This window comes from Cygnus atratus, chromosome 4, assembly GCF_013377495.2.
Source record: "Cygnus atratus isolate AKBS03 ecotype Queensland, Australia chromosome 4, CAtr_DNAZoo_HiC_assembly, whole genome shotgun sequence".
In the NCBI taxonomy this organism is placed as follows: Eukaryota; Metazoa; Chordata; class Aves; order Anseriformes; family Anatidae; genus Cygnus; species Cygnus atratus.
The window spans coordinates 16210360-16237438 of record NC_066365.1 but is presented as its reverse complement, the minus strand read 5'-3'; the positions used below and the strand labels follow the sequence as shown (position 1 = coordinate 16237438).

The following is a 27079-nucleotide window of genomic DNA, read 5'->3' as shown; positions in this document are numbered from 1 at the left end:
GCAGTCAGCCTGAGATACGTTCACCTGTGTATTTATGCTTAAGCATTGCTAAATAAAACAGAACACCCATCTTCTAAACAACAGGCCTGCAATAACGGATAGTAAAATCTGAAATAAGTCAAGAAAACTACATGAGACCAAGAAACCTAGGCAAATGATATCATAAGCCTAACTTGTCTATATCAGCAGGTATCTTACCTTCGTCATGTTCCACTGCAGTCACAAACAGCACATAACATTACAATATCTCACAGCATTACTCGTATATACAATTTGTTAGTGCTAAAGATGCTGTTTGCTTACATGCACACACAAAACTTTCTCTGCAGAGTGGAACCCTGTAAAAAAAATCCTACTTTTTGCTAAGATTCAAAGTGTTAATCAATTGCTCGTGAACTATTTGAGTCGCGCAGAAGCTTAAGAGACATCCTCAAACCAAGGCACACCTCCCATGGCTTGATCTTCCCTGTTCAGACCTGCATACATACTCCAAGTTTAAAAAAAAAGCTTACCGTATAAGTGATGTACCTTTAGAGGATGCTGTACTTGAGCTAATGAAGCTAGACATCGTACAGGCAAGGAACTTGTAGAAAAAATTGATCATGTTCATTAGAAAAAGTCATCTTAGAAAAGATTGTCAAAAGCAATCAAAACCTTTTGTTGCAGAGTAAGTTGCTCCTCCACTCTACACTGGCATAAACTAGACTTGCCTGCACACAGCCAGTAATCAGCACAGCCTGCTATTTAAGACACAGGGTGTCTTAAATATATTTTAAAATTAAACCTAAACTTCAATGCTAATGCTTTGGAATCTAATGCTTCAAAAAAAAAAACCAAACATTTATCTTTATTATATATCTTTCTATGTCTTCCGAAAGTTGCCAATTCTGTCTCACCTAATCATGGATACACACGTTTTTATAGGGAAACACCTCCCCTTGCAATACCTCTTTTCTTGATCTAGCTAGAATTGGACCAAATTTGATGTTTAGGTCAGTTAACTTCACTGAATATATTTGACACAATATTTCTGCCAGTCGCACCAACTCACTTCCACAAACCTCGGTTGATATTTCTGCTTTCCACAAGGCATGAGCACAGCCCATAGCCAAGGTTGTTTACACAGCTATTCAGAAGTACTGACATTGCCTTTTTGCAAATACTACATAGAAAGTCTGCTGAAGTTAGCGCGAAGCCTTCCTTTACCCTTAAGACAATTTTCTGATGAAATTGCATAAAGCACTCCACATATTTAAAGAAACAGCAGTGTGGCCTAGCAGCAACCTGTCAGGCACCCTGACTGACTGCAGCCAAATGCTTCAGATGGAGGTGCAAGGATTTCTAAGCAGATATGGGTAACCTCCTCAAAAACAAACCAACAACTCATGTCCAGTAAAAGGTATGATTTAAAGCCCCAAACACAAGCTACCCTTCCAGGTTTGGATAACCTCATCCCCTTTTAAATGGCCTATCCTTTCTGGAATCATCTGAATTCTTTGGATTCATTTCTACTAGCATATGTCTAGCAATGAAACACAAAAATATCAGCAAGAAACTTTCCCTAACAACCCTACATAGGGGAACAAGAATGCCACCTGCTGGAAACAACGTGCAGAAAGCTGAGAAAAATTCTGCAGCAAGGTGGAAAAACACCTGTTTTTTAGCCAGCCAGTTAAAAGACGCATGGGTATTTTCTCTGGTCTCCAGTTAATAATTAAGAACTATGCTGGAAAAAAACAAATAGGCAAAATAACAGGTCAGAGCAATTGCCACACAAACTGAATTAAATTGAGCAGAATGACAGGATTACACTACAAGCACACTCATTACTACCTGTTGCAAAAAAAGGGTTGGTGTTTTGTTCTTAATTGGTTTGACCCACACCAACTAGCCCTCAAGAACAAAAAGCTAACTGTGCAAAAAGTTGAAACATTGCCAAGTTGAGCCTTCTGGTGTAAGAGCTCAAACCCAACAAGAGTTCAATTCATTTGTCAAACTGTGCTATTCCTAAAAGAGACCTCCATTTCAACGAAGAAGCCTTTACCTTCAAGATTTTCCACCAAAGCTAAGTGGTATTCATAGTTACCAAGAGTCAAAGGAACAAGCTAAGCTAACACATAACCAAAAGGGACCCCACAGCATTTCTCCCTGTACACTGGCAGAGGAGTTGGGGAGCCTCCACCCAATAAGCAAATCAGTATTTTCTAAGGCAAGTCTAGTGGTCCGTGCACTCTCGAGATAACTAACCCAGCACATGACCACGGCCCTACATATCCTAGCTACTCACTGCTGCTCTTATGTACGTGCTCTTCATTCCCAGCTGGTAACACATGAAATACTCCTAAGGCATCAGTCAGCGTTTTGAGGCAAAGTCTCAACACAAAGCGTACTGCAGGAGCCTTCTTAGAGTCACCAGTATGGAAGCAAGACCTCCTGCTTGTTGTAAAGCTGCCTCTCACCCCCCTTCAAACCATATCCACTTATCCCTTGTGGTTATTTGGAAGCCCATAAAAAGGAACGTCTTTGGCCGACCAGAAAGGGATACTTAAATTTTGTAGTTTCACTCAGGTCTCATCTCGAAATAGTTTAAGATCAACTCTTTCCAGGGTAGTACAAACAAGCCACTAATTGGGTTCGCTGAGGGGCATAATATCAACTATGCATTGATGAAGTGTTATTAGAAAAAGAAGGTGCACAATCACTCCTCTCGAAGAAGATAATCCGTTTTTTTCTGTAGAAAAAAAATCAACTATTAAAGTTTGTCACAAAGACAATCCCACATTCAGAAGTAATTTCAGAGTGCCAAGTAGAACAGAAATCCATACATCACACCTCTATGTATGTAGATTAAATGAAAACAAAGCGGGATGCCACAAGCATCATGCAAACGTGGCTCCCACCAACTCAAAAGCAAAACCACCTCTGATTTTGCAGAAAACAGGATGGTAAATTAAAATCTAGCTTTTCTCTTGGCAAGTTATACAGCAGCTTTCCAGAAGTAACTGCATTAGCTTCTCTGTGTGAGGTTGGGTCTAACAGACAAAAGCATTGAACAATTTTGCAATTTCAACAGAGTAGAAAACCCAGCATTATGGATATAACACGTGCTGGCCTTCCAGCTGCAGCTGTGGAAATTGGATGCCAGTACCTCGAGCTTATAGCACTATATTTATTAGACTAAGAACCATTATGTGCAAAGAAAAAAAAAACCACACACACAAATTAGGGAACTGTCAGCTACCAAAAGAAGAAACTTAGTGTCTTCAGTTTTGACAACACACTCCCTTTTGTGACATAGTTACTTGTTACACAGAATTTAAAAATGAAACTTGTGTATTTATTTTTCCTTTTCACAGAGTATGATTTGAAATCCACCATTAGCTTTCCAAGCCTGATCATCAGATCTACAAGGAAAGGCATCAGGTACTAACAGATTCTTGAACAGGTTTTTCTTCATCATCTCCTTCCATTGTTTCTTCTTCTTCTTTTTCTTCCACTTTCTCTACCTCAGGAAGAAGTCCATCAAGGTTCAATAGCAAGCCTTCACTGGTTGAAGATCTAATAACCAACTTCTGCACAAAGGGACCTACAAAACAAAGGACACCACCAATTTAGTTACTCCAACACTTTTTGTGTCTCCAGGCTGAGTTACCGTAGTACTAGATCTAGATCGTGTCAGGTATATGACAGTCACAGAACGATGCGAGTAGACAAATCATTTCAGTACAGACAGTTTAACACGCACCCTGCCAGATAGGGCTCAAAATGCACTTCATACTCCGGTGCTACAAAAAGGTAGTAACACGATGGCTACATTATTCCTTCAGTATCTCACCAGCACTTGACATAATTGATATTCCAGGGCCTTGGAACATACAAATCAAGCTACACACACATACACACTCTCCTCTAAAGTATAGAAAAAAATCCAGTCAGTTTGGAATCTAGTCTGACTGGCAAATTACAGATGGGAAGTTCCTAACAACCTGACAGCTTTTCTTCCAGCAGTCATATACACCAGCCTAGGATCCAGTTTTCTGAAGAGTGCCTTGGGAAGCACTTGACATATAAGCATAAGTGAAAAGCCTACTTTTTAAAGGCAGCAGGCATGCCATTCCATGAACAAAACCCTACATTTTTATCTACCACAACATGTAGCACCCATAGCTTCTGTATGGGTTAAGAATGGTGCTCTGCTATCCTGTGCTCTCCAAGAAATTATTTGAGTATTACAAAGCAGTGGAAATAATACCGAGCTCAAGGCAGAAAGTCCAACACATGCTTCCTCCCTATTCCTCCTCCAGAGCAGCAGAGGAAGCAATGCAGGAAAGTTCTGTGAAGTGCAGTCTGATTATCTGTCAATCACATCTGCATTTTGGATTGAAGCTGCACAGGAGGCAAAGGTAAGGACAACAGCATGCATTTGAGGAAGGGGCTGCTGAGGTAGGCAGCGGTTTTCAAATTCCCTTTGGATTTGGAAAGGAACTGAATAAAACCCAGACTGTGGAGAAAAAGGCTAAGATGTGGTTATTTGTAACACATACGTATCCGATCAAGATGATTAGGAAGCAGTAGAGATGATACATGTCTGATAGCTAAAATAGAGCTCCTAGTATAAAGAAAAAAAAAAGCAAACCAATGCCATAGAGCAGGAAGAATACGCTTCAAGGTGAGAAACCTAACAAGTCAAAAGACTGAAATAAAATAAATGATGATAGATATATTAACACAACACGCTCTTCCCACATACAGCAAACAACATTCTCTCAGGTCAACTCAAATCATCCTTTCATCTTCATGATGTCAATGCCACCCCTACATAGCTTGGCTTCTGAGTGTTCACAATTCCTTATATACAATAATTAAGCCCTCTTTCTAACATTTCAATCCTAGTAAAGATGACCACGTGGGCACTGAGTTCATTTCCAACCCTCCCACTCCACCCCTCACTGAGTGGTCAGGTCAGAACAACCATGTCAAAGAAAAAAAAAAAGCTGCTTTAGGCTCCAAAACACATTACAATTGGCTTTCCCCTATTTGCAGCTTCACAAAAATTAACTTGCCACCTGTTGATCGCACAAATATTCATGCGTGATAGAGAGCACCAAAATAGCCCAAACAATCCTATTTCAGGATCCTACCAACAAATGCTGAAGGAGTCTTTTGACAAGAGGCACTACAGAAATAACCCAATTTCTTTGTGGAGGATTAATTAGAACTACATTATACTCTGAGAACATATGGCTGGTGGTATTTTTAGCCTTGCATTAGACCAAGTGACTTGCAGAGGGATGCCTTTTTAGTGATAACTGCATAGTTGCACGAAGACGCACTACTACATATGGAAAATCTAAAACGAACAGAAATCTGTAAACGAAGCGACTGACAGTTAGCAAGCCTACCTAGATTCCTTTCCTGTAAAGATATGTTGAGGACCACGCTTGCTTCCTATAAATGGCATATATTTTTGACCAAGCAAGTAAGAACAAGACAAAAAAACACACCACAGTCATCAAGCTTGATACCACCAAACAAACAGAAATGTTATCAAGTCCGGAACGGCTTACCCTTACTTAACCAAGTTGGTGTAGTTTATATATGAATCTCATCAATAAAAAAAAAAAAACAACTCATGACTTTCTGCTTTTATTTAAGTTTTATTTCTAGTCAACTAAACCCTTATACTTTTATTTGGGATTAAATGCTTCCAAAGGCTTGTTTAGTTTGCTTTTCACAGTCTGTTCTGTCTGTACAGTCAGAGCATCAGTGGAAGAGACAAAATTTGACTCTTTTTTGCAGACATTAAACCAATATTAATAAAAAAATTGGTTGGTTAGATTACAGAAGGCTATTCTTCCCTAGAATTATGTTCTTAAATCACTGTTTCCACTCCAGTAATGCAGATGACATCTGTTTTACATTTACTTCAATATGAAAAAGAACAGCTAGCGTATTACTTGGTCAAATTCTTTACAAAAGAACAGTGAGCAGAACCCACAGGAACAGCACGCCGAATTCATGCTTTTACTCCTTTGTAACATGATCATTCAGTTAGAGAAGGAAAAGAAAAGATTAACAGCTTTGCACCAGGAACAGCAGAAATTTAAAAAACATCTTGGCGACAGAAAAAAATGGTTGTATATATTCAAACGGGTAGTTAGCATCAGACTAGATGTTAGCTGAAGCACTGGCGTTGTCTTAAGCAACTGCAGTTAGATTCTGGGTTTGGATTCTTTGTATTCAGCTTCAAGTGGGGTAAACCAATCCACCCATACCCTGAAGACCCCCATGTCTCACAAGGATTCCAATGTATTGTTATAATCCATTTAAGCATCAACCTGCCAACTCAGTTTTGTACATCATCTCACTTCTTTCCTCACACAGACACTTCTGCAGTGCAACGAGAGTTCACGTCAATAAAAGCAGATGCTATTCATGTCGTTATGGGCTGTCAAGCTGTCAAGCCTTAATTCACTGAGTAGTCTAACAGCTCCCTCCTCCCGTCCCAAGCAGACAAAGCAATGAGGTCATTTAATGACACCCTGGTTAATAATCGTTTCTTTATTTTGTTTCTAGAGCTTCAACTAATAGACTGGAAGAACAGCTACTTACCAGAACTTGATGGCTTGAATTTGCAGATATCCTCTAAAATTGTTTTTAGATTGGCAACTATCTGCTCAGTAGGCATATCCAGCTGAAAAAGGATAATGCAGAGTTAGCCATGGTGATACTTAAACCCTTAAATTAATAAATCAGTATGTGCTGGGTATGAACATATTTCATTTGGATACATCTTGTTTCTCTGTATCCCTGTTAAAAGAGTTACAAATCCCATTAACGACCTTATCAAAATGACTCTGAGAAGTATACGAGGCTGTATTTTTATCGTTGTTTTCCTTCTCTCTACTCATGACATTCAATTACTCCATTCCCATGACCCTGTATACAACATGTAGCCTTAAAGATGTTTTTAAAAACAACCCACATACAAGTGCTTTTGTGAAATAGTACTGAAATTAAGTATTAAATATGGGCCCCCAGCATAAGAAGGATGCAGGGATCTGTTAGAACGGGTCCACAGGAAGGCCACGAAGTTGATCAGAGGGCTGGAGCACCTCTCCTACGAAGAAAGACTGAGAGAGCTGGGGATGTTCAGCCTGAAGAAGAGAAGGCTCCGGGGTAACCTCATTGCAGCTTTTCAATACTTAAAGGGGGCTTAAAAAAAAAAAGAGATGGAGAAGGACTTTTTGCTCAGACAGATAATAACAGGACAAGGGGGAATGGTTTTAAATTGAATGAGGGAGATTTAGATTAGATGTTAGGAGGAAATTCTTCACTCAGAGGGTGGTGAGGCGCTGAACAGGTTGCCCAGAGAAGCTGTGGATGCCCCATCCCTGGAGGTTCAAGGCCGGGTTGGATGGGGCATCCACCGTAGACTGGTGGCTCCTGGTTCTGCCCGACGTGCTCACGTAACAAAGTACTTACACACTACTTCAGGCACATAAGCAGTCCTCGCTGAACAGATCACAAATACTTGGGAGTAAACCAACACCGCTGCCAAAAAATTAGTATCTCCATCTTCCCTCATCTATTAATCACCTTAAACCACAACTGCTATTCATCTCACCTGGAGTCTCTTCAACAATGAGCAACTCACGAGGAAGAGACGCACAAACCTGAACACCCTCGGGTCAAACCCAGGGCTGACTTCTCTCAGCTCCTGGAGAGCTTAACGCACGTTTCTCAGACTTAATGTTCTGCTAGCGTTAACACCCTGCTATGCCTTATTTAATCTCCCTGGTCTCACCCGTATCACCCAGACATCTTTATGAAGTCTTTTTCTAGAAGTTTCAGAAGTGGAATTAAGAAAAATGAGCTTGCTTTTTTTTTTTTTTTTTTTAACAGAATTAGCTTTGTTTCAGTGGAGTGTACAGACGTCACTGGGTCCCACCTTCTTCTCCACTCCCTCTCAATGTAGCACAAGCAGGTTTTAACAATTCACTTGTCCATAAAGGTATGCATTACAATAGAAATCTTGTTATACTTCCCTAGTCTCCTCCCAGATTTGGTCCATTAATTTCTTTTCATGCTCCTCTGGCAGATTTTTGATCCAAATGCCATTCTTCTGTTACACAGGCCAGTAAGCATTCATCTTTATTACTGTTAGCCTGACTGCGAAGTGCTTAATCTTTCATAAATTAACAGCTGTAAAAATTTGTTTGCTAATGCTGAGCATTTCACTTCACTGACAGACTCACCATGCTGTACAGAATTCAAAATAAAGGAACACTTGCAACAATTTCAACAATTATAGTAACTAATTAGAAGCTATATATAAAGGCTTGAACAGTGTTTGCTTCCTAATCTTGCACTAGGTTCGAGTCTCAAGCAAGCCTCCAATTGTGCAACTTGAGTGAGCTACTTAATATTCATCATCTGTCACCAAGCCTGCAACACAAAATATACAGAACTAGCAAGCTGCTCTAAACAGTAAGTTACAATTTCTTCTAAGAACTATAACACATTATGAGAGAAGACAAACATGTCAAAATACGAAGACATTAGTTAATATCCCGTTTGATACTACAGGAAAACAGGGCAAAGTGAGTTACATTCCATCATGCAACATGACACATCCCAAGAGATCGTGTACCACAATTTTCTTGAGATGCAGATGGCTCCATAATGAAGACAGGTAATGCCCAAAGGGTTTTAAGTATTTCAAAATAGCTTCCACATCACCAAAGTATCCCACAGTAACTCTTGGTGTGCGCACAGTCACTGTGTATCAGCACTTAGATATTTAGGTTAATTCTAGCCTTCCCCAAACTGACAGAAGCACTCTGGACCAGATCTCCAAAGCTGCACGAGCTGCTCTGCTCAGATCGATTCCGGTGGGACCTCAACATCTAACTCCTGAGCCACCCTGACGAATAACAATGCCTCCAGAGGGAACAACTATAAATTTATTTCTAGTCCACTTTGTATAAATACAACCTAACCACAATGGAGCTTGAAAAGATGGCAGTATGTGCTAAAACCAGAGCACAGAACTGAAGCGTTACCTAACTATAGTTTAGGTCGCTTCTCTCTAGAGCAGCACAAGGTGCTGTAAGGAGGTACAGGGAAGTTATCTGTTCTTTTTTGAGGGAAGAAACAAGTTTCTTTAACAGGACCTCTCACTATCTCTGCTGCCTAGGCAGAAGTTACCTATAAATATCCAGCACTGTACAAGTTTAACCAAAAGAGATGATGTTTAAAGCTCCATTTACGAAGTCCCAAAGCTTCTAATCTACTAGAGGATCTTTAGAAGGCTGCAACTGAACATACAGAAGACCCGCTCAGCTATTTGGTGGATACATCTGCAAATGAACTAGAAGATGCCCCGCTATCAAAACACTAGCTTTAAGTGTTAAACTGCGCTTAGGGAATTGTATCAAGAGATCAGTCGTGACACTAAACCTGCTCTACTGATTTGACTACAAGGGCTGTATGTAGGGAATGGCAGCCATGGAAGGGCAGAAAAACCTGACAGAATATAAAAAAAAGTTATCAACACCAACAACTCAGAACACTGTGGTAAACAGGATTATCACCAGCTAGTTAACTAAATGCTTTGGGAATCTGGGGACAGGAGAATCAAGTCAAGCTAGCTACAGAAGTCATTTAGACACAGCAAAGCTGCTCTGCATGGCAGAAGCTGTACAGAGAACGTGCACAGCATGGGAGGAAGTGGAATATGCCCAAAAAGGAACACAACATTTGAGACATTCGAGCTCAAGAGCTGGAGGAACCTCCCTCCAAAAACAGTGAGACAGCCAAGTCTTCCTAGATGCTAACGTTAAAGGCTGAAAGTAACTGTTGCCTCATACACCCCAGCTGACAAAAAACCCTTCCCATTCCTTGGTGCAGGGAAGAGGTGTGATTTGAGAGGTTCATGATCATGCTGTAAGATACTTAATGGTTTGGGAACCATCATGTGGAAAGACCTATTTGGTAAACATGAAATAAAGAAACAGCACGCATGATTTATGCATCCAAAAGGCTATACATACACATAGGTTTGTTGTTGTTTTTAATTGAGCAACAAAAAATAAAGGTAATGCTAAAAGGCTTCCTGATGGGAATTTCTATCAATTCCTTCAGGTTGCAACTTGTTTTACAATGGTTTCACTGCCTGGGCTAAAAAGCAAAGCAGAAAACCACCTACCTAACCACAAAGCTGACAGCTCTGAAGTTCAAGTCATGCACGAACATATGTACAAACCTACATGTCCACTGCAATCTGCAACCGACTTACACAAACCCAGAAAATGGCTAGCCCTGCACATTACATGAAACAAGAAGCATGCCAAAGCAAACCAAGGAAGAATGGCACATCTGTTTGCCATTACCTTCCTTCTCCAAACATCTCTGGTGCACCGAGATAAATAAGCACTAGTTGACAGCAGTCCAGGCATACTGCTGTTGTCTTTCAGAAAATGGACGTGCCATCTTTCCCAAAGTTAGACAAGGTCTAACAGAGAGTGTACAACATTATACAAAGTCTAGTTTTGGTTCATCTATAAAAGGTAATGGTTTGAAACTCCATGATCCTTTCAGTTAAGTGACAAAGTCCAGTAGCCCTTCCTCTTATTTAGAAATAGCCCTCTTCTCATATTTTTGTTATTGAAAGGAACTGCACTTGACCATCTCAGCTACTAACATTTTAGTCCCTCTGATATTTTAAACACTATTGAATCAATTAAAATAACTTCTAAACGTAAGTGAAAATACTAGCAGGTATGGCACCCCTGTGTCTAAAGGAAAACCCCATAGCTGACAGGCTCAAGCTGCCTCATTTCCCTCACAAGCACGGTTTATGCACAAGAAACATGGATATGTATTAACTTCCAAGTGAACCAATCCAAGTGTCCTCATTCCTGTGTCCAGCACGAGTCCCTGTAATACCACCTGCATTGCCATGTTTGTTTTGTTCTACTCATTTCTGCCTCAAGGGGGACAAAGAGAGCCTTTTTCCTCCTCTTTTGCATGCCATTCTAACAGAACAGTCACTTTCAGTTCAGAACAGAGTCATTTCACACCACATTCAAGAAATTTAAAGGAGCTGTAAAGCTTGTGCCTTGATCTCAACGCTCACATGTCCTCTTCTTCCAGCAATCAGGATGAAGGATAATGTAAGCACTAACATATAGTCCTAAAATAATGCCCTCCAGAGAGCCTCATACGGTGGGGCAGATCAGTCTGCCCTCTACTTCCAGCCACTTTACCTCTGTGGTGGCGTGGCCAGAACACCCATGTATCAGCACGGATCCACCTACATATTTCCAGCTCGGTCTCCAGCTGAGGGCTTCCCACCTGCAGTCATGAGGACTTGGGCTCCCACAGTGAAGGCTGCAATCAGCCAGAAATTAAGAGTTTTGGCACCTTCACTCAGAACTCAGGTTCCAGGTTTTCTGAAGACTTACAGGGCAATGCAGTCACTAAAAACTAGCCGTTTCAAAAGGGAACTGGAATTTTTATGGCTTCATCTCACGGCATGTCGGAGACCTGGGCTGCCCAGCAGCCATTCAGCCAGAAAGCTAAATCACTTCTCAAGGCACTTAAACTGGGCTTACAGTTGTGGCATCTGACACGGGGGAAATCTACTCCAAGTCCCCTACTACAGCTCTCATAAGACAATCTAACAAGAACAGAAAACCCACAGATCCCCAGCATTTCACGGTTTAGCTCCATCAACTCCAAGATCTAGAGTTCCAACTACCAACAATACTTTATTTTTTATTTCAGTCAAATGTGAAACAAGTTCGTGAAGACAGACATGAGTTCACAGCTCTGTTTTCTGAGCAAGTACATTTTGTCTCCTGGTGCTAATAAGAGATGAACAGAGCCCTGTTTTACCTTTTAGCTTATAGCAATGGTGAGACATTTCTGGAGCACAGTAAGCCGCCAAGCAATTAACAACGGTACTGTAACCAGCATCCCGTAACAATATGTAACCTCTGTATGTCTCCGCATTATTCGAGTAGAACCAGATTTCCTCTTAATTTCAAGAGAAGCACTTGACTCGGCTGAACTCCAAGAACTTGTCCTTAGATGCCTCTATATAAAATGTTAACTAAATCTCTTCAGAGCAGGTTTAGAGCAACTCCTAACAAATTTTACTTTGCACTGCACCAGCATAATAAAACTACTCCATTTTGCCATAATTCAGGGAAGTCAAATGCCTCTCATGACAGCGAAGGCAGGAACTGGAACATCTCCGCTTTCGGGAACAAAAAAAAAGCCCCCAAACCAAGAGCTAAGTGCTGACAAATGTGGCAGATGAACATTTCCACAGAATTGGAGAAAACATTCGGAGGACAGACGGTATCAGTTAAAGAGCACTGACCCACTTTGTGTTGCCTTGCTTTCACTGGCTTCAGCTCAGTTATGAACCTTCCCAAGAAGGTCAGAAGGGAAAGAAAAAAAAGCATTTCTCTGTAAGAGCCTGGTGACCCTGCAGATATCCTTTTCTCATCCTGGCACTCAAGCTGGTTGCGCTTCTGAGATACTAGCAGTGTATAGGAAAGAAAAATGCAGGCAAAGAATACCCGTTACTGAGGCTGTGCCCTTGATCCTCGCTGTTGTGAAGTGCCGTTTCCCGTTCTATAGTTTACTTCGCTATGTTTTTCGCCACCCTCAGTCCCTGTTTTGTTCCAAATTTGCCATATAGGATTACTAGGAAGACATTACTTTGGTATAGCATCAAGAGCTCCACAAAACCTTCAGCTCTCGCTGAGGTATGTATTGTAAGGCTCAATGTCCCTCACAGCCTGCAAGGACACTGACACTTCTGGCCTTCCCGACACTGACAGATGAGGGAGGTAGGTGCTACTGCCAGTGCAAATTGCCACTTCCAGCCTTAACTCATGATTTCCACTCACCAAGTTTGAGAGGTCTCTGGTTCAGTACACCTCCCTCCACACTCCTAACCCTCTAAAGGAAATGGTGTTCCTGTGCACGTCCCTTCCCAAAATGTATATCCTTCCAAACAAACTTTTAACTCTCAACTCAAAATAACCTTCCTGCATTTCACAAGAGAACCACTTCCCAGGAAGCTCCCTGCACAGACACAGAAACAAACCAAAAACTCCTTCCTGGTGTCACCTTTACATTTTCTAAAGACAACACCTCCAACTTGGGAGAAAGAATACTTCATAGCAGTCAACAGCAGCCTATCCCAATTCAAAAGCTATGTCAAAACCCTCAACAAAAATGACTTCAAGCTGCCCTCTTCAGATAGCGTGATTCTGAAGGAGACATCCCAAGTGTCTCAGTTGTCTCTCTTCTGCTCTAATCTCTGTGTCTTAAAAGAAGATTTTACATTCTTGGTTTCACAACCTCAGATCTACTAATTAGACTTAACTATTGCCAACTCCCAGGCTTTTCAAAGACATCTCAATTACTCACTACATAAGAAAACACCACTGAGGCTGCTGACTTATGTGGGAGGGCGGCATTACTTCAAGCTATGGGCCATAATTGAACTAACAGGCAACATAAGACAGCAAGCAGCACTAAAGGGAAAAGCTCTCTTTGAGAAACACCAGCTTGGCAGAGTCCCAGAAACATCTATGCCACTGCTTGGAACACAGCAATAGATCTTTACGCTTCTGTGTAATTCACAAATGATTATTTTCTCACTGACAAGGTTTAAATTTAAAGAGCTCTTGATTTAGTGGTGAGCAGACACGCATAACCACTCAAGGCTTCCACCACCACCCAGAGCCTTGCCCGTGCCAGATTTCCTCCCAGCGGCGCTGCACAAACAGCAGCACAACTAGGTCAGGCACAGGAGAGCAGCTACAGAGGGTGGAGACATTTTACACGAGCCGTAACCACAGTCATCCTCCGGCGTCCAACTCCCTGAACACGTCACGTCCACTGCGGTGGAGTCACCTCTGCCACGGAGCTGATGTTACCTTACCACAGCTCAACTGCGCACAAGTAAACCCCCAGCACGCTATTTCCGATCCAAGATTAAGAGCTCATTCACAAGAACCTGCTATTTACTAATTATAATTTAAAAAATGACATCTCTGGCTGCACCATAGCTTCAGAAGTGCTTACAGAAATGCGGGGCCTGGGCCGCCCAGACAAAGAACCTAAGGTGCCCTGTAACACCAGCAGCTCATGGCCGTAACAGGACATGGTTTAAGTCTCAAAAACTCTAACCACAGCAGTAAGAAGCTATACCAAGTACAACCAACTACACGGAATGCTGTCAAGCTATCCAAGTTTTGATTGCTGTTATTAAAAAAAAAGTTGTTTTTTTTTTACATTAAGTGTGAAAAAAACTTTAAAAGATATTTAATTTGCAGGTATTTTGAAGGCTGATCAAGAGGATTACAATTAAAGTAGTCCAAAGCAAAAAATTAAAGATATAGAATACAGGCAAAATACTTGAAAAGTATTTTCTTTTTTTTTTTTCTTTTTCCATTTTATCTATGGATTTGAAGTGTTTTATATAGTCACATCAGACTTATAGACAGCTAAAGATACCTCCTGCCTGAATGAGAATCTAATACATAACACATTTTAGGAGAATAGTCCTGAAAACCTCAGTTTTGAGGTATTGTACAGAAGAACAAGCCCTTTAAATTCATATGCACAACTCACAGGAGCTAGCCAAAATCAACAAACTTGCTTATCTAATATCACCAGACAGAACTGCAGAGAACACAAGTCTTGTGCACTTCCTTTCTGTACCAGTATCAGTTAAAGTTAAAAACGGGTCGGATTACAAATAGACAAAATAGAATGGAAGTAAAACAATTTGGAACAGGAAAAAAAATAAGGAAAAAAGCTTAAGAGCCTATAACAAGGGAAAAGACACCCTTCAATAACCCGGTTTCTTATGACGGTAGTCAAAGCGCAGATTAATTTTACATTTCAGGTATGGTGCAAACAGTTGGTTTGTTTCTTCCCCTGAACCAGGACTAGAAGTTCTTAAAATTAAACCATGACTAAAAATTTCCTAAATTAAACCAGCCTTTAATTATTAGGTTCAAGTGAATACAGTTTGATCCAGAGATCCCACTCTTGGCATCCTTAACTTCTCAGCATTAGATATGTCTTGCTCCCAGTGGAACCAGCTTCCATCACCATACTTCAGTGACATACAAGGCTCACATCAGCTGAACACGTTGCACAAGAAACAGTAAAGTTCTTTTTAGTCAGTGAAATAACACTTAAAATCTTGAGAATGCACAGGTCAAAAACTTTTCTTCCCTGTTTTAATACTGACTTCAACTCTGCTCAGTAGAGAACACTCAAGAACTCTCCATACTTACCCTTGCTATTCTTGTCTTGATTACACGCTCGTCTTCTACCGTGTACTCTAGACCTTCTCTAAAGAGTTGTAGCATTTTGGGGATATCGTGGCCCAGGGAATCTAATTAAAAACACAAAATCTGGTTAATGTTTATGAGTAGGGCATAACATACTACTAGAAAAGGGAGAATTCAATGTTTCAGCTAAAGCAGTTAAATTCCAAAGAAAAATGTAGTTTCATGAAGCATCCTCACACATCTTCTATGAAAATCTCTCTCCATATTCCTTCCTTCCTCATTAATGAGCAGACATTAATAGATGATATAGTAAAAAAAAAAAAAAAAAAAAAACTAAGTAAGATTTCACTTCCAATAAAGAACCTGTGAAGAGCGTACACAAGCAGTCATTATTACCTAATTCCTAATATAATTAGTTTGGAAGATCAGAACCTACTGAGTTAAATTTAGAATAAGCCCCAAGCGTCTACCTTGAAAACAAACACTCCACAACTGTGCAATAGCAAGATTACACACTACGCGAAACATCCTGGCCCAGTCCAGCCATTGAACAAGTCAAGACAGCTGTTTTGTTATCTCAGCTGCAGCTCATTTGACAGATTTACAGCACCACTCGGTTGCTTCAACTACAAGTATTATTTCTCCCGCATGCCTTTGAGTGACTCCAAGAGAAAGCAGCCACCAATAACCTACAAACCAAGCAAATTTGTAATGGCATAACATAACTTTTGTTTGTCCCCAGAACATCTGGAGTGTTCTGTTGCAATGCCTTGGGCAGGTTCGTATGTTTGCCTCAAACATTTAGGAGGCTAAAAACACTGCCTGCAGCCTGTAAAAACATTGTTAGGGCAGCAGGGGAAGGGAATTTGGTTCAAGATTTAGCATTTCATGCAACTGACACTGCTCACGTGAATAACTTTTTTCCCGTGTTTGAAAGACCCCCCGAAGTACAGCAAAAATAAATTAAGTCAGCAAGGGAGACAAAATATTCAGAGACATTTGGTGCTGTAAGAACCTGATCTGAATAGGAAGTTTCTTGAGCATAATGAAAAGGGAGCAACCACACAGAAAAGTTAACAGGTTATACTAACAAGAAGCATAAATACTGTTATTAAGAAGCACAGACAAGTACATAGAGCAGTCACGTAGCTGGGATTCAAACAACTGCCCAACAGTCAGACAGCACAACTATCTCAGTGAACATCGTTTTTTCCCCAAAGTTGTTTCTATTTTCCTACGTAACTTCACTACGTAAAGTTTGTAGTACTATTACAGTTGATCAGATATTAACTCACACGCACAACTAGTTGACAAACTTACCTTAACCGTAATCCCAACACTTTTGTTGTAGGGGAAAGGCACAGTACTAGGTTCCTAAAACAACTTTCGCATATGACAAAAGGAGTGGCTCAGTCACATGCAGTCAAATACTCAGTGTAATTACATGTCCTCATGAAAAAAAAAATCACCTCAAGAGTTAATCTTGTTCCAGTACTTAGATTTATTAAGAAAATAAAAATGCTTCTTACTTCTTTTTGTGCTGGGGTATTTTCGTCTTAGCTTGCCTCTTAATGGTATTAGTTTAGGCATTATTGCCGGAACAGCTACATAGGAGTCCACTTGGATTTCATCTTCCAAAATCTGCAATAAAACAAAGTAAAATATATTTAGGAACACAATAAATTAACCAAGTACACAACTTCTACGTACAAAAATGTCAGATCACAGAAACCAGTATCTTACTCTTTATATTGGCTGCTAACCTCAAGCTAGAGCTTGCTGGACATGAAGTTCTCTGCCCCCCTCCCCGCTTGGTCACTGTTACAAGCTACAATGTTTAATTTAGATAATTCTTAAAAAAAAAAAAAATACCCATTTGATTAATTCAACTCCTCCTACAACAGCAGCTCCATTCTCTCGAGCTATTTCAGCTTCTTGCTCATTCTGTTGAGAGAAAAAGAATTTATTAGCATCTGTACTACCAATTAGTCTGTATCAACAGCACTGGATAGGTTCTTTACCTTGACAACGGGATGTAAGAACAGACTATATACTAGTTAAGAAGGGAAGAAAAGTTTAAGACAAACCAAAGATGAAAAAAATATATCTAACACTGGCGATTTAGTATTGGAGCAGCAACCTCAGTTCACTTCCAGTCCTAACAGAAAGCAGTATTCAAGCTTTCAGTTTGTTCCTGGAGAGAAAAAAAAAAATCATCCCTTTGGGGAACAGCTCTGTCCCATGCCCTTTCTCTCTGATCGTCATCCTCTGGAAGCTTCAACCAATAATCCACTAGGTGGAGTCAACACGTGCTGTTACTCAAAGCTAAAAGAAAAGCATGAAGCAGGCTTCTTAAAACCACCATAAAATACGGCTATTTACTTCTGAAAGTGCTATTAAACTTTTGCTTCAAATAGCATTTAGAAGTCAACTCTGGTTTTCCTGTTTTCAGAGGACCATCAACTAAATCCAGGGCACTTCTCTAGAATCATTTCATATAGGTTATTTTGTTAGAAAGATTAACAGGCAAAGAACAACAGCAAAGAGACTGAACTAGCCTCACACAGATGCTACAAAGGCTCTCCACACCATTTCACATCACTGATCTCCTAGCGTGGCAGATGAAAGGTTTGGGGGTGAGGTGGGGCAGGGCATTATGTAGATTGGTTGTCTATATTTTTTATTTGAGAAGTTACTGAACACCACCGCCACTCAATGGCGAGCCGTTACAGCATAAGCCACTGCGAGTAACTTCTAATTTGCACTGCCTTCTAAGGCTTCAGACAGCAAGGTTAGACACGACTGCTAAACCAAACTGTCCACCTTTATTACAGGATAATCAAAGTTTTTACTCTGCAAACAGACTTCAATAATTTCTCTCCCTCAGTCCCACCTACGCAGATGTTCACTCCCTGAGTGCATTGCTAGAATAAATTACGTATACGTAGATATATCAAGATGAAGGAAATTCAAGGTGGTTGTTAACACATTAAGGCGCTGCTGAAGATGAATCCTCAACAGGCTTGAGAATCCTGCAAAGCATTTAGAAAGCCTTCCCAACACACGGTACAGCGCACACAACACGACTAGATCCCATGCAAGAGCACGCTAGGTTCATAACACATATAACTAAGTAACTCGTGCTTACCCACCTCTGTGAAAACCAGGACCTTATTCACTTCATCTGTAAAGCGATACGGAAGAAGAACAGTGCTTGCAAACGGATCTACTTTTTTCTAAAAATAAAGGAAAATATTGAAACAAAAAAGAAATCATGACTTCAGAGCAAGTTATACTAAATAATTTTGCACCCACACAACTGCACAGATGCAAGCATCTTTGACTAAAACATTTTTACCCACAACATACTTGCACGTAATAATCATAATAAACCAGCACAATGCACTGATTCTGACTGCCTTTGTAGGTCTGGTTTGGAGTAGCAGAATCTAGACTTCACCAACATAAAAATACATGATTTATGTACGCTGCTGCTTGCCCAAGAGAAAGGGGCTGGGGTCAGTGACTCCCGCACGTGGCACTGCCGCCACGCTCAGGTGCCGTCAGTAACACACAGGGAGGTTCTGCAGTCACAGCTCATTTAAATTAAGTTTCTGAGGAGGTAGTGGCCAATGCAAAGCATCAGCAAGAAACGTGTCTCTCACCAAGGCTTAAGAATGCCTCATTGCTACTGGAAGCAGGAACAAGAGGTCTGTCTAAGCATAAACTTTATCTAGCTCTAAGTGACCCTGGTATACCAAAGGGATATTTAGTTACACGCACAAAGAAAGAAACTTTAAAGAGACCAAACTGTTTTCTAGCTCTGAGGGAAGGAGAAAGGGTTTCAGGGAAAATCTAAACTGGGCTAGGTGCCTTTGAACTGACAAAAGGGAAGACTGGCAATAAAAGCTAAGATACTCCACCAAGACAACACTCAGACCAGACTCCTAGCAACCCTCTCTGAAGCTGAGAGCGCAAGAAATGTCACCTAGCAAAAATTTGTCCATACTTTTTCCTCATTTCTTAACCAGCATCCTCTGAAGACTTGCAAGGACACCATCCACTTTTAGTGTCATGAAAAGTGCTCACATTGACATTTCCACTTAACATGAACACGTCATTAATCCAAGCCAGAAAAAACAAATAGCTGCAAGAAACTCCTCCAGAAATGACGGTCTTAGCAGCTTAACAGGAATCCTGGCTCTCTTGCACTTCATCAAGGTAACAGAGCAAGTCCCTCTGCTCTGGATTCAAGTCCAGTCTGTTATACTGACTAGGAACTGGTACCAACTGTGGTCAAGGGAAGTGAAACTATCTCCCAGTAATTGCTGAGGATACCGGCAGCTCTTTGGCATGCAGCAATGTAATAGGGCTCTTGCATGAACCCCAAAGATCCCAGGGAAATAAATGATGAAATAAGGTTCTTCAAAAAAACAACTACAAAAAAAAGGTTTCCCTTTCACTGTCTCTTGCTAAGGACGAAGAGCAGTGTATGCATAAGTGCCTTCACTCCAACAGTACCCACAAAAAACATCGTAAGCAAACAATACCCTACTTTCAAGGTGCACGACTGAAAAACAAAAATAAAAACATGGCACGGGACAGAGATGGGAAGAAGCTAATCTACACTTCTCCCTATAACAAAGAATCCAGAACAAAATATAAGCATGATTTTGGTAACACACCTTCAACTGGAAAGCCCAAACAAATGTGAAGTTCAGTTTGATCTGTTCTGCCTGGACCTGATTTTCAGTCACATAATAGCCCATCTTTGAAATTCTTGAAGGTGCTTACCTTGACCCCAAGAATTTGAGCCGTATTTAATAAGCGTACACACAATAAAGGCATAAAGCCACCTGCAAAAGCAGACTGTACTCTGACAGTCAAACAGAGCAGCTGGAAGCAGCAGCTGAGAAGGCCAACAGAAACATCTACTCTACATTGAAAACACAGCCTACCCATGTTAAAAAAAAAAAAAAATCAAAACACCTCCTTATCCTCTTCGAACTTACCTTCTTCTGCTGCGCCATATCTAGAAACACATTAATATACACATACTGTTTTGGGTATGTGAAGTCTAGTTCCTGAAATTTCTTCAGCATACCGACAGCCTCTTCTACGTTATAGGACGGCCGCTTGTAAAGCCACGTCAGGTACACATCATCCACTGGCTTGCTCATCAGAGGCCGCCTGATAATTCCTTTTTTCTTTTTTGTTTCTTCCTGCTTGGCCTTTTGTGAACCTCTTTTTGCACTTCTGAGACAAAAAGAAAACAAACACCATTGTTAGATCATCTGCAGAAGAGTTTGGCACTTGCTCCAAGAAAAAGAAGTAAACGTCAGTTAATTAATGAGTAGTTACCAAGGTAGGCTCAACACATAAGACCAAGTAACATCCTTAAATTCACTCCAATAACTTGTCTCAAATGGCCAAGACAAATCAAGCTTCCAGTGGAGTTAACAAACACAAGCCCCAGACTTTAACTCTGCTATTTTGAAAGGCTCTCAAAATGAGGGAAAAAAATAGAGGTAGAAAAGGATACTCCATTCCTCTATTAAAATGAAGATTAAAATTGAAAAAGTTAACTATACTCCAATGCTCTTGGTGTACAGCATGCTCCGCTGTTCTGCGCACAGAACTCATTTTTCTTCTCCCACTTATGCACTGGTATCAGACTTTAAGAAACATCAAAGCAATCTAGGTGTCTAGCTGAGGTCATTTGGTTTGCTGAGCTTGGGTTCCACACGAGGGGCAGGCGCTGAGCTCTGCTCTCTGGGGACAGCGACAGGACCCAAGGGAACGGCACGGAGCTGGGACAGGGGAGGGTCAGGCTGGGGGTTAGGGAAAGGTTCTGCACCCAGAGGGTGGTCGGGCACTGGGACAGGCTCCCCAGGGCGGTGCTCACAGCACTGAGCCTGCTGGAAATCGAGAAGTGTTCAGACAATGCTCTCAAACATCTGGTCTGATTTTTGGGTGGTCCTCTGTGGAACCAGGATTTGGGCTCTGTGATCACTGTGGATCCCTGCCTGCTCACGATATTCTGCGCTGTGATTTTATGATAACGTGAGGCAAGAAGAGGAACGGTCTGAAACCAGTTCCATAAGCTCAGCAGCTTCCACGCTGACACGATTCCTTCAGCTGTAACCCAGCCGTCCTTTTCAAAACCACACAACAAAACCCATCGCGTTTCCCCCCCACAGCCGTTGCACTCCTTACTTGAACCACTACCAAAAACCCTCCCTGCGGGCCCAGCCTTGATCTCCCCTCTCCGCACTGCTTCCCTGGGACCCCACTGCCTGCGGGAAGCCCCCGAGAGCAGCTCGGTGCGAGGGCGACACCTCACACACCACCACCACGGCCCCCACAGGGGCAGCGGGACCCTCCCGGACCCAAAGCCCAGCCGAGGGGCAGAACCACGCACTCACTTGGCGGCCGCAGCGTAGCAGCAGACGGGCTGCGGGGGGCGAGGCGAGGCGGCGGCGAGCGGCTGGCGGAGCCCGGCCAAAGCCCACCGGCAGTGCGGGGCCAGAACTGCGGGAACAAAAACACAAACGGCGCCTCAGCCAGCCGCCCGGCCGCCTCCTCGGGCTCCCTTCATCCCCGGGGGGGTGAGGGCGAGGAGACAAGCGGCCGGCTGGACGCAGACGAGGCCCCGAGAGCCGCGCCCCCCCCGCCCCCCTCTCCCCTTCACCTCTCCACACGCAGCGGCCGCTGCCGGCCGCCATCTTGCGCGCCCGCCGCACCGCCCCGCCGAGCCTGCGGCGGCGCCACCGCCCCGCCGTCCCCCCGAGCGCCGCTGCCGGCGCCCAACGTTCCCCCTGCTCAAAGGTCCCCCCCACCCCCTTCGCTCCCTGCCTAAAGGCCGGGGAAAAGGCCGCCGTGCCGGCATGGTTCGAAGGCCGAGCACCAAAAAAACGCCCCTCGGTGCTTTCAGGGGGCTGGGTGGCGTGATGTGTGTGAAGGGAGGGTTTGGGCGGACAGTATTAAGGGGATCGTGAGGCACCGTGCGCCCGCTGCCATGCCCAAATCCCGACAGGCCCCGCATCGCTTTGCCATGGCCCCGAGCTGGTGGCTGCCGGGGAAAGGGTTTAAATCATCACGGTTTAAGCTGACAGCAGCCAGAAACCTGAAATGTGCTGTACAGATCTTACCCGTAAACATGCTAAAATAGAAACAAGGCAGAACGAGTCGCGGGAGAAATGCACCGCGTGAGTCACTGCCAGCCTGCCGCGGCTACTCCTCGATTTCCTCCTGCTTCCCTAGCCACAGTGCTCACAACCAGGGACATTTCCGTGTGTAATAAACTCCCCTGTGAGTTAACATCGGCTGCTCTGCTCCAAAATGATGTGCTGCGAGTCCCTAACAAAACTCTGCCTGCCCCAGACATCGGCTGCCAAGTCAGGGACTGATGTCCTCTGAAGCTGCGTGGTTTGTGTAGCCGGGGTGTCAGGCCCTGGCTTAAACCTGCTGCGTCCTGCAGCCGCTCTCAAGCCTTGCTGTGCTCATCTGGACACACTCGATGCTTCTGGCTGGGAAATTCGGCCCTGCCAGAAACCCCAGTTCCAGGGTACGTGGCTTTAAAAGCCACGTTTGTGCTATTAATAACGGAAACAGTTGTCAATTGATTCCCAGTTGTTCCAAATAACTCAAGAAAGCTATTTTCTGGCCAAAGTCACCCTTGTCCCATTTCAAATGTGTTTGGAAAAGATCTGTCTGGTCTACAAAACTACCTGTGGAGCACGTAAGGACTCTGTTTATCTGGATGCTGAACTGCTCCAATATACACCATGCGCTATATTCCAGTCTCTTGCTCACTAAAGGGGGCCCACTTATTTCACACTGATGTGCTTTTGGCTACAAACATGCTGACTTCTGCAGTTTCATTCCCTCCCTGATGAACCTGGGACCAAGAATATTCTCCAAATTCTTGTTTTTTTCTTAGAACTCTGAAGAGAGGTTTATCTATTTCTTCTGTTGGTTTGCTCTGAAGTGTTTGTGAAACATCTGACTCACATTGACACTGTACGTTTCTTTTCTGAACAGTGTATTTTCCAGTAGCACGAGTCCAATTTTTCCCTGTAAGCTTCTTACTGACTTTAATAGACTCTGATGGGGGTCTAACCCAGTCTGCCATATTCTCTTGCTGTTTCAGTGCCTTTGTGCTCTCCTACTTCTGAGTAAGAGGCTGCCACACTCACTGGAAGTCTGACCTGGAAGGGGTCTCAGCCCAGATCACCGTGCCCCTTTGGTGAAGAAAGAAATACAGCTTTTGTCTCTACAGGGACCACGGGTAATGGGTAATGACCCTGCTGAAGGCCTGGCAGTTGTTTTGCAGGCAGCTGTTTGATGTTTACATCTCCTCGTGCATTCCCAAATACGGCAGGGAGCCCCTCGAACTAGAATTGTTATTTTTAAATCAGAGTAGCTGATGTTATGTGCATATGCAAAACATGGCATAACAAACCCGATACAGGTTTCTCCAATGTAACTGTTCACTCTGTATCTCAGGAAAGGATCCAGGAAGATGGGAAGGTACAAGGGTGACAGGAGGAAGAAAATCTCCTCAGTTAAAGTCTTAATGACAAGTGAAAAAGCACAAAATCCAAGCATGGAGGCAGATCAGGTTTGGGCAATGGGATTTCTTTTTGGATGGGCAATAGGCACCTACGTATCCTATAGTGGTGGCAAACGTAATACAAGACTTACCACGCGAGTCTCCTTAACATGCACCTGTGATCGGGTAACAACCCACATCCTTCACCCTGTTCCTCCATGACTTCTGAATCCCCTCATGAGCTTCCCATTTGTTCAACAAAAGGTCACTGCTGCAGATTGTGGGTGTTGGCTCTGTGGGGAAACAGGCTCATGGTTAACTTGCTAATGATTCTTCCGTATCACCTGTACGGATACTCTGAATACCTCTTGTGCACAGCACGGTGAGGAACCCAGACATAACAAATTTATTCTGCGAAGGAAGCAGGGCCTTGGGGAGGCTGCGGTTTGCTGTACAAGTGGTGGGGGAGCCCCCAGGAGATGCTGATCCTGCCAGCGGTGACCCCGGGCAGGCCACTCGCAGAACCTGGTTTCTCAGTTACGCTCCCTTTTGAGAAGGGAGGGAAACAATACCTGAGGTGAGGGTGGCGAGGCCCTGGCCTGTAATGGGAGCTGGAAAACCTACAGAATGATTAACCCAGGCAGGGGAAAAAGGGAGGGCACAGTCCTCCTTCACTGGTCCGTTTGTATTTTTCAGGAAAGAGGAGTAATGAGCGAAACAGTTAAAGGCACCGATATCAAAGTCAGTACCAAAGCCTTTAAAAGGCTGTACGTGATTTTTCTCCTAAGAAAGGCAGGCCACTAAACTATTTGAAGAGTCTTTTTCTTTCTCCCTCCTTTCTCTCTGCCCTGCTCTGTATGTCCGTGCTTGCTCCTGATTACTCATTTACTCCATTTGCTAACAGAACCCCTTGAAAAATCGTGGAGGCTCCTTCCACGCTTCTTGTTCTCTGAGCATAAACGAGTCCGGCACGAGTCTAGACAGCTGCAGAAGAACTGAGTTTCAATAAGAACTACTTGTCCTACCCTACACCTCCCCAGCTGCTCGCTGCGAGGTACCTCACAGGTACTTCCCGGCAGCTCTATGCTGCTTTTGTTGCCAGTTTTCCCTCCTGTGCTATCCCACAGAATGAGTGCATGAAGACCTACACTCCTCTCCACCCCTGGTTTCTTTTTTTTTTTTTTTTCTATTTTGAATCCATGCTCTGTCCTCATGCAACACCCCTATTTTTTCTCTTGAACTTGGGAGCAGCCCTGAGAAGAAGGCAACCTCCAACTTTGGTGTGCCCAACTGGCGAAAACGGGCTCTAACATTGGCACGCCGTTTACCTGCGTTCCCGTGCTTCGTCCGCCCTCAGACACGGGCCTGTACAGCCACAGCGTGGGCGCCCAAAAGGTTTTGCAGCAGACAGACGCTTCCTCTGGAGAAACAGAGGTGACGAATGTGAGCTAAGACACCACCTACACCCCCAACGCTCGGCTTTTGCCTCACGCTCGGCGAGGGGCCCGCTCACCCCGACAACTGCCTCACTTCCTCAGCTCGGCAGGCCTTTGTGGGGTGCCCTCTTCACGCAGGCTCTGGAAAAGGCTCCTCACTGCAATTAACGGCAACAATTAGCTGCGGAGGGCCGCTTACCCTCGCTGCACTGGGGGGGGGCACGGGGTGGCCTCGCTGGGGTCGTGGCACCATTTTGGGCTGGGGCACCACTTCGGGGTCCGTCACTATTTGAAGGTCCCGTCACTATTTGAGGGTCCCTTCACCATTTCGGGGTCCCGTCACTATCTGAGGGTCCCGTCACCATTTTGGGGTCCCGTCCCCACTCGAGGCTCCGAGCACCCCCTCCCGTCCCCAGCACCGCCCGCCCCGCTCCCTCCTCCTCCTCCCGTCCCCACCTCCCACTCCCCCGCCCTCCGCGCCGCCCGAGCCCCGGCCCGCTCCTCCCCGCCGCCGCCACCGCCGCCACCGTCTCCCCGTCCCCGTCCCCGTCCCCGTCCCCGGCGGGCCGCCGCCTGCATGTCGTTGCTGCCCGCCGCCCCGCCGCCGCCGCCGCCCCGCCGCCAGCCGCGCCGGATGCAGGTGAGCGCCGCCGGGGCCTGCCCGGGGAGCGGGGCCGCCATGTCGGGGCCTGCGCCGGCCGCGGGGAAGGGGAGCCCGGCCCCGGGAAGGGGAGCCCGGGGTTGGGGGGAGCAGGCGAAGCCGGTTCCCCGCCCCCCCCTCCCCCCCGCGCCCCACGGGTGTGGGGGGGGGCTGCCCGCTGCGGGGGGCTCGGGGGGTTCGGCTGCCCGGCCCCGCGCCCTGGCGGAGTTTACGGGGAGCGGGGGCTCGCTGTGGAAACTTGCTGGGGAACACGGCGGGGAACATGGCCTTCCGAGAGCCCCCCGAGCCGCCCGCCGTGGGATCTCGGGGCAGGCCAAGCGACCGCTTTGGGGAGCTGTGACTTGTCGCCGGGCGGCCTGGGGTAATGGGGTGCTGCCACTGTCGCTGTCACCCCCACGCCACGCTGTGCCGCTTGGACAGGCACGGGGACGCGTCCCCGCCACCTGCAGCCAACCTGGAGGGGAAAACACCTCGCCTCGAGGTCGCTTCTCGCCTGTGTGGACATGGCCGATAACGAAAGTGACGATAACGCGGCTATTTTTAGCCCCTGCCTTTCCTCTGAGATGTTTGTGCTCCGGTGCACGTTTTTTAACAAAAAAAAAAACCCACAAAGTATGTTCCTTCTCATAACGCCTTCTCTGCGACAAAACCCCAGGAATTCGTAGAAGTTGCATCCGAATTTGGAGGGCCAGAAGGCTTTGACAGGGGAGGAGCGTGGCCTTTACAAACACAGCACAGCCGGTGACTTCATTTCTGTGTTCTCCCCATAAATACACCGAGTTACTGTGAAATTCGTACGGACGAGCACCAAAACGCAGCCCGCACGAGGTGCGGCCATGCGCTAGCGGTGCCTCACGGGAGGTGGAGGCTGGCTGTACGTGCGAGGCTCGCTTCGTGCCAGCACAGCAGCTTGACCTGGCTTCCTGCGCGTGGCCGTCTCCACTGCCACCCTGCTGCATCTCGGGCCGGCTTCTTGTTATTGAAGCAGGTTTGCAGGGACCTGCGGGACTGCAAATGCTCACCTGGAGCTCACTGTGCTCCCTCGGAGGGTAGCAAAGAGTTATTTACGACTTTATCCCGTAATGTTGCTCCAGAG

General features: G+C 44.4%; 2 protein-coding genes and 1 long non-coding RNA gene across 4 annotated transcripts in view; 1 reads left to right on the top strand and 2 right to left on the bottom strand.

Moving 5' to 3' along the window:
* Window positions 1–3315: 3315 nt before the first annotated feature.
* Window positions 3316–22121, bottom strand: MRPL1 (mitochondrial ribosomal protein L1). The gene is made up of 9 exons (XM_035562791.2): window positions 22024–22121; window positions 21758–21863; window positions 20345–20588; window positions 18485–18568; window positions 17205–17276; window positions 16862–16973; window positions 15336–15436; window positions 6613–6694; window positions 3316–3586 (listed from the first exon to the last, which is right to left on the bottom strand). Exons 1-9 carry the CDS (start codon window positions 22055–22057, stop codon window positions 3420–3422), a joined length of 1002 nt encoding a protein of 333 aa, XP_035418684.1. The 5' UTR covers window positions 22058–22121; the 3' UTR covers window positions 3316–3419.
* A 1923-nt stretch (window positions 22122–24044) lies between these two features.
* LOC126913286 (uncharacterized) lies at window positions 24045–26567 on the bottom strand. Its single transcript, XR_007708185.1, has 4 exons — window positions 26438–26567; window positions 25400–25480; window positions 25215–25306; window positions 24045–24179 (listed from the first exon to the last, which is right to left on the bottom strand). It is a non-coding gene; the product is annotated as an uncharacterized LOC126913286 (long non-coding RNA).
* Window positions 25792–27079, top strand: part of CNOT6L (CCR4-NOT transcription complex subunit 6 like) — a 32070-nt gene continuing 30782 nt past the window's right edge. The window contains exon 1 of one of the 2 annotated variants that reach the window (XM_035562523.2): window positions 25792–25962. Coding sequence is in view for 1 of the 2 variants with exons in the window: in XM_050710356.1 (XP_050566313.1) it covers window positions 25900–25962 (63 nt within the window). In the remaining variant the exon portion in view is untranslated. The remainder of the gene's footprint in view (window positions 25963–27079) is intronic. The other variant, XM_050710356.1, reaches the window with a different exon arrangement.

Bases quoted from the DNA above. Each gene is read 5' to 3' on its own strand.
- MRPL1 (XM_035562791.2), bottom strand. From the start codon at position 22,057: ATGGCGGCCGGCAGCGGCCGCTGCGTGTGGAGAG. The intron at 17,277-18,484 runs GTGGGTAAGCAC...TTCTCTCAACAG, and splicing joins AGGTCCTGGTTTTCACAGAG to AATGAGCAAGAAGCTGAAAT. The intron at 16,974-17,204 runs GTATTTTTTTTT...GTTTTATTGCAG, and splicing joins GAGTTGAATTAATCAAATGG to ATTTTGGAAGATGAAATCCA.